The 17,807-nt window shown below is 37.2% G+C and overlaps 1 protein-coding gene across 6 annotated transcripts in view; it reads left to right on the forward strand.

Moving 5' to 3' along the window:
* LOC135628052 (uncharacterized) overlaps positions 1-17,807 on the forward strand; it is a 51,108-nt gene that overhangs the window by 15,640 nt on the left and 17,661 nt on the right. For all 6 annotated transcript variants that reach the window (XR_010492781.1, XR_010492779.1, XR_010492780.1 and 3 more), the window contains 19 exons: positions 1,399-1,522; positions 1,713-1,811; positions 1,886-1,957; positions 2,167-2,304; positions 2,930-3,083; positions 3,191-3,558; positions 4,059-4,501; positions 4,577-4,921; positions 6,185-6,409; positions 11,506-11,596; positions 11,729-11,806; positions 12,057-12,347; positions 12,428-12,625; positions 12,860-13,348; positions 13,886-14,047; positions 14,115-14,444; positions 14,539-14,621; positions 15,819-15,923; positions 17,489-17,720. Coding sequence is in view for 2 of the 6 variants with exons in the window: in XM_065134567.1 (XP_064990639.1) it covers positions 1,399-1,522; positions 1,713-1,811; positions 1,886-1,957; positions 2,167-2,304; positions 2,930-3,083; positions 3,191-3,558; positions 4,059-4,501; positions 4,577-4,921; positions 6,185-6,409; positions 11,506-11,596; positions 11,729-11,806; positions 12,057-12,347; positions 12,428-12,625; positions 12,860-13,348; positions 13,886-14,047; positions 14,115-14,444; positions 14,539-14,621; positions 15,819-15,923; positions 17,489-17,720 (4,027 nt within the window). In the remaining 4 variants the exon portion in view is untranslated. The remainder of the gene's footprint in view (positions 1-1,398; positions 1,523-1,712; positions 1,812-1,885; positions 1,958-2,166; positions 2,305-2,929; positions 3,084-3,190; positions 3,559-4,058; positions 4,502-4,576; positions 4,922-6,184; positions 6,410-11,505; positions 11,597-11,728; positions 11,807-12,056; positions 12,348-12,427; positions 12,626-12,859; positions 13,349-13,885; positions 14,048-14,114; positions 14,445-14,538; positions 14,622-15,818; positions 15,924-17,488; positions 17,721-17,807) is intronic.

Raw genomic sequence — 17,807 nt, forward strand, 5'->3', positions numbered from 1 at the left:
AAATTATTCTCCCTTATTTTGTTCTCTATTGAATCTGCTCCTAATTATTCATAAATGTAAACATTTCTTTTCTTAATTTTTTACTAATAGTTCAATTTATTCATCTCAACATTCTCATTTTAACAACACAAATTTCTTAACTGTCCAACACTTAGATTCATGTTTTCAACAATAATCCTGTAAAAAATTTATTTTAATAAATTTGTTGATATATTACCAAAAAGAATAGATAAAACTAGAATCTTAACCTCATTAAACAAGCCTGAACTTGATAAAAATCATTTGCCAGTATTCTGGTCAAGTTAAATCTAAAAGTAACTAGAAACTAAAAAATCTTTTGACTCAAATTACACCTATAAAATACTTATAAAAATAAATCTGAACATAGCGAAAAATTACAAGCCTAACACAAGTTTCATAGGTTGAAAGACACACAATGCAACACAAGATTGGACAATCACTTTCGTTTAACATCCCAAAGTTAGTTTTATATTGTAGCTTTAATCTGTGCTGGCGTCTTTTAATAAGCATTAATCAGGCCATAGCATGATTCCCTTGGATATATACATTTTAATTCCCTCAATATGTTAACAGTACTAAGCAAAGCAGAACCAAAATTTCTGATGCTAAACTCTGATATATCACCATCAAGCTAGTCATTTTGTCTGATTCAGATGCATCTTTCACTGGAGGGCAAGAAGGACATACTGCTTGCAATCATACAAGTTATAGCGAGCTCTTCTGACTGAAATTATCAACATCCATATTCCTTAATACTTCAGTTTCTTTTTGCTAAAGAGAAAACAACAATTAGAGAACTTAGTTTTTCATCTATGCTTGTTGATCTCCACTTTTGGCCCTTATATCTGGCAGGGGATGCTGACAATACTGGTTGAAGTAGTGTCTTGATCACTCAATCTTTTAATGCATCTGTAACTTTGTTGTTTGACTTGATATCAGTCAATCATTCATCTCATTAGCAATTTTACTAGCGTTATTATTCCATTAAGAATTTTCCTCTAATATGTGAAGACCAAAGGATTTTGCCTTAATAGAATAAGAGAAACCTCTGTCCCAAAGCTCCATTAGTCCAAAATGGTTTGATGATGCACATGATTCTCGAAGCTGCAGTGTGCATGGTATCGTGTTGTTTTTTGCCCTTTGCTGACCTTATACTTAGTGCGCTGGACATGACTAGCTTTTCAACAAAGGACTTTAGTTACTTATGAAATCTGTTTTGTATGGATTGCAGTAATTGGTCATCTTTCTTTCTTAAGCTACTAAATGGCAAAATGTGGCTGAACTTGTTTTAGAGAACTACTGAGAAAATGTGAAAAAAAATCTTCCTCGCCACAAAAGTTGTGATGATTTTGTTTCTTATTTCACAATCATGAGCAGTTGCATGCAAAGGGCGAAGTATGATATAGGGGAAGAGGCTGTGCGACGATTTTCTTTGCCTCCCGAAGATAAAGCAGTTCTTGAACTTGCAGAATGGGTAGCTGGCGCTTTTAGAAGAGCATCGGTATTTTCTTCGCTCGGACTTTTGGAGCAATATTGTTCTTTGCTCAAAACACTTCCAATTCTTGAACACACACTCATTCTTTTGTTCACATTTTTGCCTTATTTGTTGCAGTATGGTTTTTGCACTTGTCAGTTGCAATTAGTCATCATATAATGGTATAGTATGTAACTTTTATTGCAATTCCGTCCAGATTGAAGATGCAGTATCTCGTGTTGCCGAGGGAAGAGCAAATGCATTTCAGAAGTTGGATATTTCATCCTTGCGTAGTCAGCTAGGTTCTTTGGCTGCTGTATGTAATGATATTGGTTTTACCTATTTGAATTGTGATTGCATATGTAGTCTGAATATAGATCTTTGCATCAGATTCTTCTCTGCATTGATGTTTCAGCAACTTCTGCTAAGTCTGTGGATATGTGCAAATTGCTTCTTGACCAGGCAAGTGTTAACAATTTCTTGTTTTCAGATTATTACTATCAGTGCCAAATGAAAATAGAACACTCTTATGTCCCACACCATCCTGCAATTCTCAACATGATTCTGTTTCAAGTAGCAACTTATGTAGGAGTACATAGGGTGTCTTCTGGTGTTAAATGAGGAAATCAATGCTCTTTATCTTGTTTCTTATAAAAAGATGAAATTCCCAGGCTAGGAGTGTGTTATCCGAGATCTTTCCTGGAAACTCTCCAAAGATAGGTTCTACTTATTGGGATCAGATACAAGAAGTTGCCACCATATCAATAACAAGGCACGTCCTTCAACGTTTGTATGATCTGTTGGAGCAGGTTAGTTACTCATCAAACCACTCACTTGGCAGGTTTGGGGTAGTTCTTTCTAGGTAAAATATGTTTTTTGGTTGAACATTAGTCAAGAAATTCCATCTCTCATGGACTCCATTTTCTGCATTACAGTTTACGGGAACCTGAATTTTTTTTTTGTGGTGCCATTCGTACTTGTTTGTCTCAGAAAGTACTGATTTCTTTATATTGCCGGGAACCCAGTTGCCATCTGTGTCATTAACTTATTATTCTCTCAACTAAACCTCCCAATTATTCCATTTGCCCTTTTCCCCTGCAGAATCCTGTTGAGATTTCAGTATCCATAACTTCAAATCTCGTAATTGTTCATGCAATTTTTTAAGTTATTCAAATTGAGGACTCTGATATACTAATATACATGTTCATTTTGGCAATTTCTTTAGGTGTAGTACGATTCCCATGCTTTTCTGGTCTCTGGTCAGTTGGCTGAGTCTGGACATATTGTAAAGCCTCATAATCTATCTTTAATTTATCTGTATGATTATCTGCATTATGGAGAAGTATATTCATCTCCCTCCCCATGACATGCCATACCTTCATTCTTATGATGAAGTTTGGTTCTGCTACTTATGCCCACTTACATTTTTGCTAGGAAAAATCTTTGACCCTTCAGGAAATTCTTGCTGAAGAAATTACTATTTCTCAATCAAATGAACCTAGCAAACAAGGACAAAGGCAAAGGGCTATTGTGATCTTACACCAAATGATTGATGATGCTCATCAAGGAAAGAGGCAATTTTTAAGTGGTAATTGTACAATAATGTATTTGGTTTGTATATAATTTTATGTGATTATGTCTAATAGTATCACAATTTGTTGAAACTATAAATGCCTTTTGTGATGTTAAATTCAGGTAAGCTCCATAATCTTGCGAAAGCTCTTGCTATCGAAGAAGCAGAGAGTAATTATCTAAAAGGAAAAGGTTCCTATGACAGCAAAAGAGCTCTTTTGTATTCTGAGAAGGGTGCAATCGTTGGGCTTGGTCTTAAAACTCCAAAATCATCATCAGTGAATCCAGAAAACGCTGAAAGTACTCCAGAGATTTTTGATTATGAAATGAAAGATTCTGGGAAAAGGTTTTTTGGCCCTGTCACTTCCAAGCCATCTACATATCTTTCAGCCTTTATAATCTATATTGCAACAATTGGTGACATAGTTGATGGAGTTGACACAACTCATGATTTCAACTTTTTCTCACTTATATACGAGTGGCCCAAAGATGTAAGGAAGCTAAATTTCGTTTTATTTTCCTACTTATTTCAATCCTGCCCTGATTTTTTATTTCTGAATCACATGCATCACTGTTTTTTATTTCGTTTCACAACTTTTTTGTTTCTGCATATGCTCTGAGTGATATTTTTCTAATCCATTTTCACTTTCCTACCTTATTGGGAAGTGAGGCAATTGGAGGCTGGTCCACACTTATTAGTAGTGTCCTTGGTACCCATGTTGCATCCTGAACCACCTCACTTTATTTGCCTGTTTTTGCAGAGAAATCAAAATAGGCAGGAAAACTATTTTGTTATCTTTTTGTAGGCATGATGTGATTGTCAAAGGAAATTGTTGTTTGCATTTTTATCGTGGATTGATGTATTAATATTCTTCTGAAGCAATTTAGAACACTTATTTCTTATTATGTTCAGGGAACTAATATTAACTTGGGTAATTTGCACATAAGTAGGACTTGTTTAGGTATCTCAGTACTTTTGCTTAACTTGCAGCTTCTTACTCGTCTAGTATTTGAGAGAGGGAGCACTGATGCAGCTGGAAAGATAGCTGATATCATGGGTGTGGATTTTGTGCATGAAGTTATATCAGCTTGTGTGCCACCAGTTTTTCCTCCACGTTCGGGTCATGGTTGGGCTTGCATTCCACTGTTACCTACTCTTTCTGGGATCAGCTTGGAGAATAAGATCTCCTCTCCTAAGGCTAGTACTTGTTCATCCTTCGGAACATATGGAAAACCTCTTTATCCTCTTCAGTTGAGTTTAGTAAAGCATTTAGCTAAGCTCTCACCAGTAAGGGCAGTTTTAGCATGTGTTTTTGGAAGTACTATATTATCTAGCAGTAGTGAATCATCTGCTTCCAGAACTTCTGATTCATATATGCAAGCACCCGATGCTGAGAGGCTATTCTACGAGTTTGCTCTCGATCAGTCAGAGAGGCAATGACTTTTTATCTTGGAACTATATTTGACAATTTTGTTGTTCTGGTTTAACATTTTTTAAACTTGTAACAGGTTTCCAACACTCAACCGTTGGATACAGATGCAATCAAACCTTCACAAAATTTCCCGATCCGCAATAGCATCTAAAAGTGACATCAAAACTGCTGCAGCTATATCTACTGGAAAAGTTCCTGTGAAACGAGTTCGTGAACCTGAAAGTGACACTGAATCTGAAATAGATGATATGGTTGCTGGTGGGCATAATAGTCCAACTTTATCAGAGTTCAGTACCCACGGTCAATCAGTTTCCAGGTCCTGGCATTCTTCTTCCTCACCTGTGGATGTTGGAATTGATGCTGCAAATTTTATTTCATGTGATTGGGAGAATGAAGGGCCCTATGGAAAAGCTGTCGAGAGGTTCATCTTTCACTACCTACTTTTACTAAGAATATTTACTATAGCCAGCATGTAATAATGCAAACTATTGCTAATTATCATTTCCTTTATTTGCATGTGTAGAAATATTATTTTGTTTAGACCTGCCACGAGTCACCTGGAGAACCATTTTATTGAGCTTTCTTAAATGGATTTTCTGTAAAAGCAGTGGGGTGGACAAAGACCATAAGCTCTTCAGAACTTCCCACAAATTGATTAAACGAGCCATGAAGGAAACCAATTTGTATCATATGACAATCAAATATGATCATCAAGTTGAGTTTTGTTTTTGCTTGATGCTCATTGTTATATGGTACACCTAATTATGGAACCAACACTAACCTGACTTTGAAAACCAGCACATTTGACCAAATGTGCTGAATGAGTTTTGTATTAGGATTGGTTGTGTTTACTTGGATCAGATTGAAATGCTTTGAGTGCACAAAGCAGCCAGTGCAACAAGGCTCAAACTGATCTCCGACACTTACCTGAGGCCCCATCCAGTCCTGTGCCACCTGGGTGGTTCCAAGATGGCTGATGTTTCACACACACAGATGGTGCCCAAAAACAGTGCCACAATATGCAAAAAGTGGGCTGTTTTGGCTTGATGCGCTTGTCGGTCATGGACATGTCTTGCAGACAGATTTTTGCAACCAAACCAAGGGAAAACTAGCAAATACACAAGCAAAACATGCGAAGACAAGACTGTGCAACATTTACAAGCGAAAAATGATGGATGCGTCTAACAACAAGGTTGTTGTGGTTGTGGCTGTGGCCATCTGTGATAGGTTGGCGGTCTGACCGGTAAATACTGTCAAACCATTTCAAATTGGGTGACACTGAAGTTCATGGTCCATTGTTGCATCACTTGACAACAAAATGCCAGTCAAGTGATTTAGACTTTAGTCATGCTCTGCAAGATGTCTTTCTCCTGAAACAAAGAAAGCACAGTTATTAAACTGGTTTTAGTTTTTGCTTATTGTTTAGGCCGATGAGCCACATTTCTCATTGCGGTCGCCTCCTGGGACCTCACAGTCTCATTGATTGATGATAATTGGATGCTTCTGGAGTGAGCCATTCTTTATCTTTGAATGATGCACAATAGAATACTGACCATATGTTGGACGTGTAGTTAAGCAAATATTCATCAATTTGCTATAATTAGCTATATGTTTTCTTATTTAACAGTTTAATTGTTTGTGTATTGCCATGGATAGTTATTTTGTGGTTATATAAATTTTGTAGGTTAATTGATGAAGGGAAACTTCTGGATGCTCTTGCGTTGTCTGATCGCTGTTTACGCGAAGGGGCATCTGATCATTTACTTCAGTTGTTGATTGAACATGAGGAGGGGAATAATCCAGTACTTGGACACCCCCATAGCTCTGGAGCCTATAACTTTGGCAGCACCAGTTGGCAGTACTGTTTGCGCCTGAAGGATAAACTGCTTGCAGCAAGGCTTGCTTTAAAGTATGTCATATTTTTTCATAATTCCTTCATGCAGATATATATGTTTGTTTATTACTACCTCAGAATAGTCATCCTTTTTGCTATTCTCATCATGCCACATGGGCTCTTCTGCAGTATCCAATGCTTCCATTGTCATATATCCATTCCTTCATCTTGTGTATATTGTTACCAACTTGTACAAAATTTCAACAATCAAGTTTATATTCAACCTAAGTAGGTTTTTTCCTTGGGTCGAAGATTTAACTACTATTGAAGTAAACAGTTATTTAGGCAGACAATGTTTTAAATTCCTTGCAAGTTACTTTAAGATGTCGCAGCAGGTCATCAGCCCCAACAATTGGCAAGAATTAAATGTTAACATGTAAGTTTTTTCATTTTTCTGAACTTGTCTGTTACTGTGATACCCCAAGATCTCCCACAGTGAGCCTAAAGCTACAGTACCAAAGAGTTATTTAATCGCAACAGAAGAAAGAAACAATTTTGTTATGGAGACTTACAGGAATTATTATTCAGTCGTCTGTGTGGCAAAAAGCTTTGGAAGAAACAGACTAGCCAACTTAAGCTGAAGAGTCAATGAAGATCACAGGTGCAGTTTATTGAAGGGGTAGAACATTTGTCTTGGTATGAATTTATCGCGTAGATTCACCATGTTTAAATGTTTTAAAAATGGGTCTGATTTTAGTCATATCGGGTGCACCGTTCTGGTCTTTGCCTCATTCCATACCACAAAAGTTAGGTATGTTCACGAGTCATGTGGTTCAAATTTGACTTCATAAAGTGTTAATGGTTTGGTCTTGTTGTCTGAGGGCTTCAGCTGGTTTAGATTTTTTAAAATGATTAGGAGCATTCAAGATGTTAATTGCTGTATTGGATATTAGGCTACAATTGAGTGCCTATCGCTCTCTGTTTAGGCATCCCAAGAGTCAAGACTTAAATAGATAATAGCTATCAGTAGCTAATGCTAAAAGAAAGATGCATGTGGCTGGAGCAGATACAATCCTGTAAATGGATGTTGGAACTTTATAAGATGAAATTAACTTTTCTGTTAATCATAAAAAATTAAAAACTATAATCCTACTCAATTTAAGAATGTGTTAGGCTAGTCCATGGATAGAGCATGGGGGCTTTTGTACATGACTATATAGAGATTAAGATATTATGGGTCACAAACCATTTTTTAAAAAATATATAGTTATCTACTACCCATTATCACCGCTCTCTGGATCTCTTTCTTTCCTTTTTGTCATTCTAAATTCTAGATAATCAAATCGCATCTGTTTAACAGGTGCATATAGTTTTATGGTGCTCAGTTCCTTTGTAAGGGAAGGATGAATATATATTTGAAGTACTGCTAGCTACTTAGCTTTGTTGGGCACCAAAAATACCAATTTTACCTATGGTTTATTCTGTGTTGTCAGATGATTCAGCAAGCATGCATCAGATGCTGTGTAAAGACTTATTCAATGCATCCAATAGGCATTGATTTTGTAAAACATGCCTGTTTGTCTCTATCCTTTCATACAACTGATTCAAGATAATGTCCCAATGTATGTTGATTTTGAGCACCAAATAAAGCCACCTTTCATATTCTTGGTTTTGCTCTAGCATTTTCAGGGGACTATTTTTACTGGTATGACCTGCTGAGCAATGTAAAACACTGAAATATGCTTCACAAGCGTCACATGGTTCGGAATCTTAAAGAGAGATTTTCATATCAACGGGTCTGATTTGCAGCATCACTTGGAAGCTTATGATGCTGTTGGCATCCTTCACCCATTTGTTGGTGGTTCATTGGTAGCCTAAACAATAGGAAATTTTTTTTTCTAGGATAAAATTGATGTTTTGCCATTTTCTTTTCCATATTTGCTGAGTTAGCTCAAACCTTAGTTACCAAAATTGAACTGGACCGGTTGGCTGAACCAGAGAAAAGGGAATTGGTCCCTTGACTGACCCGGTTCTATATTTGGATCGTCTATGGCTGTATGCATGACAATTGAGTTGAACTGGTTGACCAAGCTGAGGTTATGGTGACCTGTGAGTAATGGCAGAGTCAAACTGAACAGGTCCAATTTTATCTTTGATCAAAAAGTAATTGAAATGCCCTTAGTTCCAGATTCCTTTTTATTATTTGTCAAGGGCATGATAAGAATGAAAATGTAATAAGTTAAATTGAGACAGCTTCCTTGCTAATCCATGTTCTCCACATTATGTGTCTTAATTTCATGCCACACGGACCTCTGTCCTGCCTCATGATGTAGAGGATATGAAGAAGGAGAAGAGGAGAGGAATAGAGGAGAAGGAATAAGAAGAGGTGGAAGAGGATTATTATCAAATACACAATGCTCTTGGTGATACGAGGGCTGGGGAGGGCAATATATGTATATTTGTTATATGCGGTCAAAGATACTATTTTTGTGGCTTGTCCTCTTAAGATGAGGAAAATTTTAAAGAAAGAGAAGTAGATAAAAATAGAAAAGAATGAGAGGATAATAAAGAAATAAAGGTAGATAAAAGTGATGGTTATTCAGTGAAAAAAGGAGAAAATATTACCCACTACTTCAACTAGTTATTCAGTGATTCTAGGCTTGGTTAGGTTGATGACCGGTTCAATTTTGATAACTATGGCTCGTATTGATGTTAGTTTTATGCAAGGTTTTTAACTTCGTACTGTATCGGCATACTGAGCAGTACACCTGGTGTACTGAGCGGTACGCCTAAAATAGGTATAAAACCTTTCGAAAATACCTAAAAAATAAAAAAAAGTTAGGATAGGGTTTTTAAGTTAGAAATAAATATACATTTAGTATAGTTTTAGTAAATCTAATGTAAACTAGGTAAGAATAGTGCTACATATCTTTTTCGGGCTTTGAGGAGTGGCCTTGTGCAAGGTTCGCAATTTCGGTTCGTTCCGGATCGTCCTTCTGCTAGTATTGAATTATCTACAGAAAAAATAATTGAATTGTTAGATTATTTGTATATAACTTAAATTTTAAGATTCAAATAAATTAAGTAATAACACACATATATATACTTGATTCTATCAACAAAACGAACGACGAGCCTCCATGGGTGGTGGATCGAGGTCCACGATCCTATGTATTTGTATATCAATATAATATGTTTGTTGGACCTAATCCTGAAATTGATCCCACGACATAGTATATTGATACACTATATACACTGTATATAGGAAAGGGTTTAAATACCCTTTAGGATGTCTCCAATGGTCAAATTGACTGTTTGAAAAATCAATATAAATCGGTAACAGTCGGTTTCGACTGTTATCACCCGGTACAGGTCGGTAATGGTCGAAATCAATCAATATCGCTCGGTATAGTTCGGTAACGATCAAAATTTCGATCATTATCGCCCGATATCGCTCGATACAACCCAGTATCGCTCGATACAGGGCCAAAAATCTGGTACCGCCTGGTAGTGGATGATCCGCATGTTGATAGGATGGCGGACCGGTACGTAAGTACGGTCCGAAATTAAAAACCTTGGTCTTATGTCACCTGGGCTTGGTACTAGCATTGTCATTCGTTGAATTGAACAATTTAGATGACAAGTTTGTATCTGCTGTAGCTTGGAGGCATATGCCTAGGCATCGCTAGAATTTAGGATCCGGATCCAAGGGATTGTATGCTTGAAATCATTGAATCAAATTGGTTAGAATCAGCCTAAAATCAACTAGATTGAATTGGTCTTGATGTGGTGCTTGTATTATTTAAAACCATGGATTGTTGTACCACCTGAAATGGTATGAAATGGGCAATACATATTGGTCTGGACGTGGACCGGTACATGGATTGCCCTTGTTTTGGGTGGTCCGGTCCAACTGAGTATAAAAAAGAACTAAAACAACAATTATGGCTAGCTTTCTTCTCGGGGGCATGTGGAATCGATGTCGTTGCAACCACCGCTATCATTTGACGTCATCGCCGTTATCGTTTACCGTCATCAATCTCTGCAGGACACCCTCCTCTTCTCCTCCCTCCTCCATCGCCTCCCCTTCTTCCTTACTCTTTGTCGTCTTCCTCCACCATCTCCTCTTCTTCCTTCCTCCTCCTTTTTCTTTCTCCTTCACTATGCCTTCCTTTTCTCCTTCTTCGTCTTCGAAACATTGGTACGTTACGGTGTACCATGTGTTGATATATTGGTACTGATTAGTATGTGTTGGTCTGACCAGCAACTGGTATGGGTCTAGTACATGGTAAGGCAGTCCTTGTTAAAACCAACCAAAATTTGGTGGTTCTTTGTCTTGGTACTAAAACTGACTTCAATAGCATTAAACAAGAATGCATTTTAAATACTGGACCTATATGGGTCCATGGCCAGATCAGTGTGGGTATGGTTGGCGGCAACTGAGGGACGGGCCTACAATGTGGCTGCCAGCTTCCAAGTCACACGTCTGCAACACATCAGAAAACCCTAGGCACAGGATCTTTTTTTTAATATAAACTGGACTGTTTCACACCCGAACCACTAAATAACGGCTGGTATGAACTGGTCCAGGCAGTTTTGCTGCTTTTGTATTCCTTGGCTTTTTTAGATGATAAAATTGTGTTTGCTCTTGCACAGAGGCATGCCTAAGGATCTCTAAAAATTTAAGATTCGGATATGATGGATTGGTTGCTTCAAATCATCAAATCAAATTGGTAGAATCAGACTCGGATCAAGTGGGTTCAACTGCGCATAATGTGGTGCTTGTATCAGTTGAGACCAGCCAAAATTTGTCAATTCTTTGGCTTTCATGGTTTTCTGACTTCTCAAGTGGTTTTAATATGATCATGAATGGTATTCCCTTATTTAGATTGGCAGTCCGTATTGGAACCTGCCTATCCTTCTGTCTATGAACATGCTGGGAACCCCTTGGGGACATTGTATATCTTCGTATGACAATGTGCTGCCATGTCAGTTGTGTGAATTTTCACTTGCTTATGTATAAGCATATATTGATGATGCCAACTGAGACTGTATGTCCCAGCTGGCAAAGAAATCCATGGATTATTAGTTTTGTTCTTGCTTTGATATATTCTTTTGTTGGATATTCTGCTTGAGGCTTTTGCAATTAACTTTATGTTTGTGAATTTCAGATACCTACATAGGTGGGATTTAGATCCTGCAATTGATGTTCTCACTATGTGCATCTGCCACTTGCCTTCTTATGAACCTTTGCGGAGTGAGGTAAATACAGTTGTCTGTCAAAAGCTTCAGATTTCTTTGTACAAAATATTGACATTATGACATCAATATAATTTTTTGCAAAATTATTTTGATCATGCATCCAAATATAATATCTGTTCGGGGTCTTGGTAGGTCTTGCTTATGAGGAAAGCTCTTCAGAGATACCGTCACATTTTAAATGCTGATGAGCATTACAGCACTTGGCAAGAGGTATGACTTCATTTTACTTCCATCTCTTCCATCCAGATTTTGAATATATCATGCATTCTTATTGATAACAAGATGGTAAGGCTATAGATCACAATTTAAAGTTGACACCAAATGGTTTAAGTAGATACACTATGTGGTAAAATGGTAACGTATTGGTCCTAAAAATTGTTGAAACCAGTACTGGACTGAGATTAAATCTTTGGTTCATAGCATATTATGTTGAAAATTTTGTCTCTATTATCTTTTTCAGGTAGAAGATGATTGTAAGAAAGATCCTGAAGGTTTAGCACTAAGATTAGCTGGTAAAGGGGCTGTTTTTGCTGCTTTAGAAGTTGCTGAAAGTGCATCTTTATCTGTCGAGTTGCGTAGAGAACTGCAAGGCCGACAACTTGTTAAATTACTCACAACAGACCCACTTAGTGGTGGAGGCCCAGCTGAGGCTTCAAGGTTTCTTTCTTCATTGCGTGACTCAGATGATGCCCTACCCGTTGCTGTTGGAGCTATGCAGCTTTTACCTGACTTGCGCTCTAAGCAGCTTCTTGTATAACGCCTTGCAAATAACTTTTCCCTAAGATATTATTTTATTTATTTTTCTGATTCAAACAACTTGAACTCATTCAGGTGCACTTTTTCTTAAAACGGAGAGTTGGAAACCTTTCAGACACTGAAGTTGCCCAACTTAACTTGTGGGCACTGGGTCTTCGTGTTTTAGCTTTACTGCCATCGCCATCCCAGCAACGATGTTCGGCTTTGCATGAACATCCTCATTTGATTCTTGAAGTTACATTGATGATGAAGCAGCTACAATCAGCATCATTGGTATATTGTTACTCACTATAGCTTTTATCCACAATATTGTTAACAATTGTAAGTTCTGAACTAAGAATCTTTGCAATGTTAATGAATTGCATTTTGACTAAGAATCTTTGCAACATTAATGAGTTTCATTAGACATGAACGGTAACATATGACTAACATCATGAAATTTTGGCAGTATGTCTTGTACTCTCAAGTGCAACCGGAGAATTGCTTACTGATGATGTTTATTTGCAGATATTGAAAGACTTTCCATCCTTGAGAGATGACAATCTAATACTTGCATATGCTGCTAAAGCGATTACTGTGAATGTTGGTGCTGCTTATAGGGAGACCAGGATCTCCGTTTCAGGGTCTAGATCAAAGCAAAAAACTAGATCTGGCACACCATCCATGTCAAATTTTGCAAGCAGTATTGGTAACTGGCAAAGAGAGGCTCGCCGGGCTTTTTCGTGGACGAATCGTGATAATGCGCCCAAGATTCCTCCAAAGGATGTTCATCGAAAGAGAAAGAGTTCAGGATTTATGCATTCTGATAGAGTTGCTTGGGAAGCAATGTCAGGTATCCAGGAGGAGCGTGCCACAGCATTCTCTGCTGATGGACAAGAGAGGCTTCCATTTGTCTGCATTGCTGAAGAATGGGTTCTCACTGGTGACCCAATTAAGGATAATGTTGTTCGTGCTTCTCATAGATATGAAACTTCTCCTGATATTACACTTTTCAAGGTACGATCTGCAAAGTGTTGCTTCTGAATGCAGCATGGTTCTTCAGCTTACTTTTATCATGAAACGGGAACATTTAGTTCGAAATAGTCAATTTGGAATTGCTTCATGTTGTTGTGTGATTCATTGGAAATTTGGTTGTTCAGAACCAATTCTCCATATAAATTTGCTTGTGTTGAATCATGAAGTACAGTTAAAAATTGAGTTGCATGATTTATTGGAAATATGATTGTTAAAATTTAAAAACCAATTCTACATATAAATTTTGTAGTTGAATCATAAAGTACAGTTAAAAAATGAGTTGATATTGTCTTATGAAACATCTCAGAATGATCAATTTAGTAATGCTCTTGACTGTTGCATCTATGTGGCCATTTCAAAATAAATGATTGATCAGAAATGGCTTCTTGGATTATATTGTTAGACTTTAGTAGTTTATCTATTTTCCTTGCCTGGCCAACTATACAAAACCAAAGGGTATTTGCTGGTGTAGATGTTCTGTTTGATGTTCTCTAAGATGTTTAATTTAATGATTTTCAGGCATTGCTTTCTTTGTGCTCTGATGAGTTGGCCTCTGCCAGAGGTGCTCTGCAATTATGTATTTCTCAGATGAAGAATGTGTTATGCTCCCAACATCTGCCTCTGAATGCTTCTATGGAAACTATGAGCAAAGCATATCATGCAACAGAAACTTATGTGCAGGTATATGACTTCTGTGAGAAGCAAGTTGTTTATTTGCCATTTTTAATAACTGAGGTACCTATTTTAGGCGTTAGGCTATGAAAAAAGTCTGTTGAGAAAACTGTCTGGATCAAGTGAATTTTCAAGCAACTATGATAAAACTCGGGAGACAGATGATGCATCTACAGACACTGCAAGCTCAAGTAGCGGAAGTCAGTATCCTGATGAGCTGTCTGAACTTCTCGGACAAGCAGACATCTGGCTAGGACGTGCAGAGCTTCTTCAGAGTCTTCTTGGATCAGGAATAATTGCTTCTCTTGATGATATTGCTGATAAGGAATCTTCAGAACGTCTGCGTGACAGATTGATCGTTGATGAGCGGTACAGCATGGCTGTATATACATGTAAAAAGTGCAAGGTCGTCATTTAATTTAATGGAGAAAATATCCATCGTAGTTCTTTTCTTAGTTTCAACCTTTTGGAATTGATTCTTGACAAACTTTGGTTGTTAGATCGATGCTTTTCCGGTATGGAATGCTTGGGGCCATGCCTTGATTCGGATGGAACACTATGCTCAAGCACGTGTTAAGTTCAAGTAAGTAGGATATTTGGTTTCTTGTCAGAACTCAATTAAAGAATCTAGTAGTTGTTATGTTTGACAAAGACAATTTTTTCCTAAATGAATTGGAGTTTTAGTTGAGACCAAGGTTTGACGTACCGAAGCATACTGGTTGGTACAGGTGGTACCGGTCCGATAGAGGACTGGTATGGGTGGTACATTGGTACACCCCAGTATATCATGTGTCAGTATGCTCGGTACAGCTCGGTATAGCTCAGTACATACCATACCGATAGCTGGTTGATACATCAGTATAGATCGGTAATGTGAACCATGGTTGAGACATCTAAGTTGGTTAGTGTATCGTTGCACAAGTGATAGGTTTCATGTTCGAGTCCATGTGTGAGCGTCATGTATGTCATTTAATGTAATGAAAATATTTTTTAATTAAAAAAAAATAAAATTGGAGCTTTTAGTTAGTTAAAGAAGTCAACTTTGTATAGGTATGCTACATAGATTGTCATGTGTGGTCAAGCTACCTTTCTTGCTGTGTGGTATTGTGCTGGTAGCATATTGGTACAGTGCACACCCTATGCTTATGGTCACGACTGGATTGGTTGGTGCTACAATTTTAGCATTGCAATTGGACATGCCAATCAGAGGCCAGCAACCCTCTTGGTGTGGCAAAAATTTATGTTCCTATATGACATTGAAAAATAGCTTGTACTTTACTTTTGGCTGGGGAATATTAATTTTTATTTCATATTGATGAAATTGTTTATACAGAGTTATGCTTTGAAGGTGTAATAAGAAAATATAAGTGATAATGATCATGAGTTGGTTGTGTCATTAAAAAGAAGCCTCAAAATTGAACTTGGTGGCTAATGAAGTGAAATCATTTCAAGTGTTGACAAGTTTTGCAGTCTATGCCAGAAAAGCATCATTAATATAGGTTGAGAATAAAAAGTTCAAGTATGTTTTTGTTCATCGGGTGTCAGTAGAATGGCAATGGATGTTTGTATATGTTGGTATTTGGTTGGTTTAAGATATCTTATCTTACATCAAGTTTATCAAAATTTATGGATGACGAACTTGTATAATCACTTCTGTTGTGCCAAAGCTTCTCTAGATAGGACATGACAGTCGAGCAATATATGCCTGTCACCGAAGTACATATGCTTGCTGTTTCTCCTGGATTATGTTCTTGTGTAACGTATATGTGATTGTATCCAGGCAAGCTCTTCAACTGCATAAAGGTGATCCTGCAGCTGTGATCCTCGACATCATTAATACTGTGGAAGGAGGTCCTCCAGTGGATGTTCCCTCCATAAGATCAATGTAAGTGCATTATATGTATGCCTTTTCTCATTCGGTTCTTGTTGTGAGAACGAAGGGTCATTGCTTTTGAATGTCTCAAGTAAATCAAGTTCCTCATAAACATGCAAACTTAGGATACTATAAAATGGTGATTATTGACTGAAAAAAAAATGGTGATTATTGATGAACTATTGTGACATGATCTTTCTTCCTTCAGACGGAGGACAATACAAAAAAATTATCCAAAATATTGAAAAACTTTTATGTTGTATATCCTTTTTATTTGTATTTATGATAGTTACCACTGGACTTATTGAATATTTTTTTATCATTTTGACTATGACCATAGTTTTGTTTATGTCAATTGCCCTTGTATAACAAGCTGGTCTAAAAGGATTTGTTTACTGCAACACCGATTAAAGGATAATCTTGCTTTAATCTTTTGCATTATCCATGAGCATTTGTTAGTCTCATTTTATATTGCTTTTCCAGTCTTTCTAATGGGAACTGGGAAGTATCATAAACTTTGAAATGGTTTACTAAGTGCACTACTATGAGATTTGGGCTGCCATAGTTTGTGAATTTCGCAACAGCAATAAACAACAAGCAATGATGTTCCGGCTATTTGGGTCAACTATTTAGACCTTTTGTTGCCATTGAGATATATAAAAAAGCAATGTCCTTAGTTAATCAAAAGCATTTAAATCTTTATTTATGGTTTTTAGTGAAGTTTTCTTAGTCAACCTCCTCTTTTTCCATTTGCATCGGTTCAAAACAATGTGAGAACTCATGCCAACACTGCACCACGTCTGGATGCAGATGTGATGGGCCACTTCCCTATGACCTCCTAACCCCATCCTTTGAGGCACTTGGGTGGTGAGGGTGCCCTGCAACACTTCATTGTGCTACAGTGTTATGCATAGTTCTATACTTCCTGTCAATGGACTGATGCAACCCTCCACCTTTTTAATTTGAGCCTAGAACCACAAGCAAATGTACAAACCTAGTGACTTTCTTGGCAGTATAATGGGACTGAAATTTTGTGGGATTGTAGGAGCAGCTCTAGAAGAAACTTTAGAAGGCATGATCAAATGAATCTAGCATGAACTGTAGTTGGAACAGGAAGGAAGATGGTCCATTACATTTGGAGTTTAGATCATCTGCTTTAGTAAATGTTACAGTATAGACCCAGGTTTTGAATACCAGGCTACATATAGACTGGTATTTCCTGGTTTGACCAAGTACAGTTTTGAAACTTATACCTTGATACAGGAGCTATACATTCATTTTCAATTTTTTGTATTTTATTCCTGTAATATCCAGTATCCTGGTAATGTACCAAGCTGATAAATAATCAAATCTGCATTGATCAATGTTAAAACCTTGGTACAAACAGAACAAACCCTTGGAATGTTAATACTCACTCTACATATACTATTTACATCTTGGTATTTTCTGCATTATTAATCTCGGATCTCTGTGTCAAAATCTTTTTATACCAATGAACCAGTTGTGTATTACAGGAATATGTTCATTTTTCATTGTTGTTGTTCACAAAAAAGTTGATAGCAAGGCTAATATTGCAGGTATGAACACTTGGCTAAAAGTGCACCGACAATCTTGGATGATTCTCTTTCTGCTGATGCATACCTTAATGTTCTGTATATGCCATCGACTTTTCCACGTTCTGAAAGGTCCAGAAGATCTCAAGAATCTTCAAATGGTCCATCTTTATATCCTATTACTGATTTTGAAGATAGTCCTCGCAGTAACCTTGACAACATCAGATATGTTGAATGCATTCACTATTTACAAGAAGTAAGTACCATTTGCATAGCTTAATGCAGCAAGAACTATTAATTGTAGCTGTCACTGAGCATAATTCTGCATTATTTTTATTGTGAA

This window comes from Musa acuminata, chromosome BXJ1-3, assembly GCF_036884655.1.
Source record: "Musa acuminata AAA Group cultivar baxijiao chromosome BXJ1-3, Cavendish_Baxijiao_AAA, whole genome shotgun sequence".
Classification (NCBI taxonomy): Eukaryota; Viridiplantae; Streptophyta; class Magnoliopsida; order Zingiberales; family Musaceae; genus Musa; species Musa acuminata.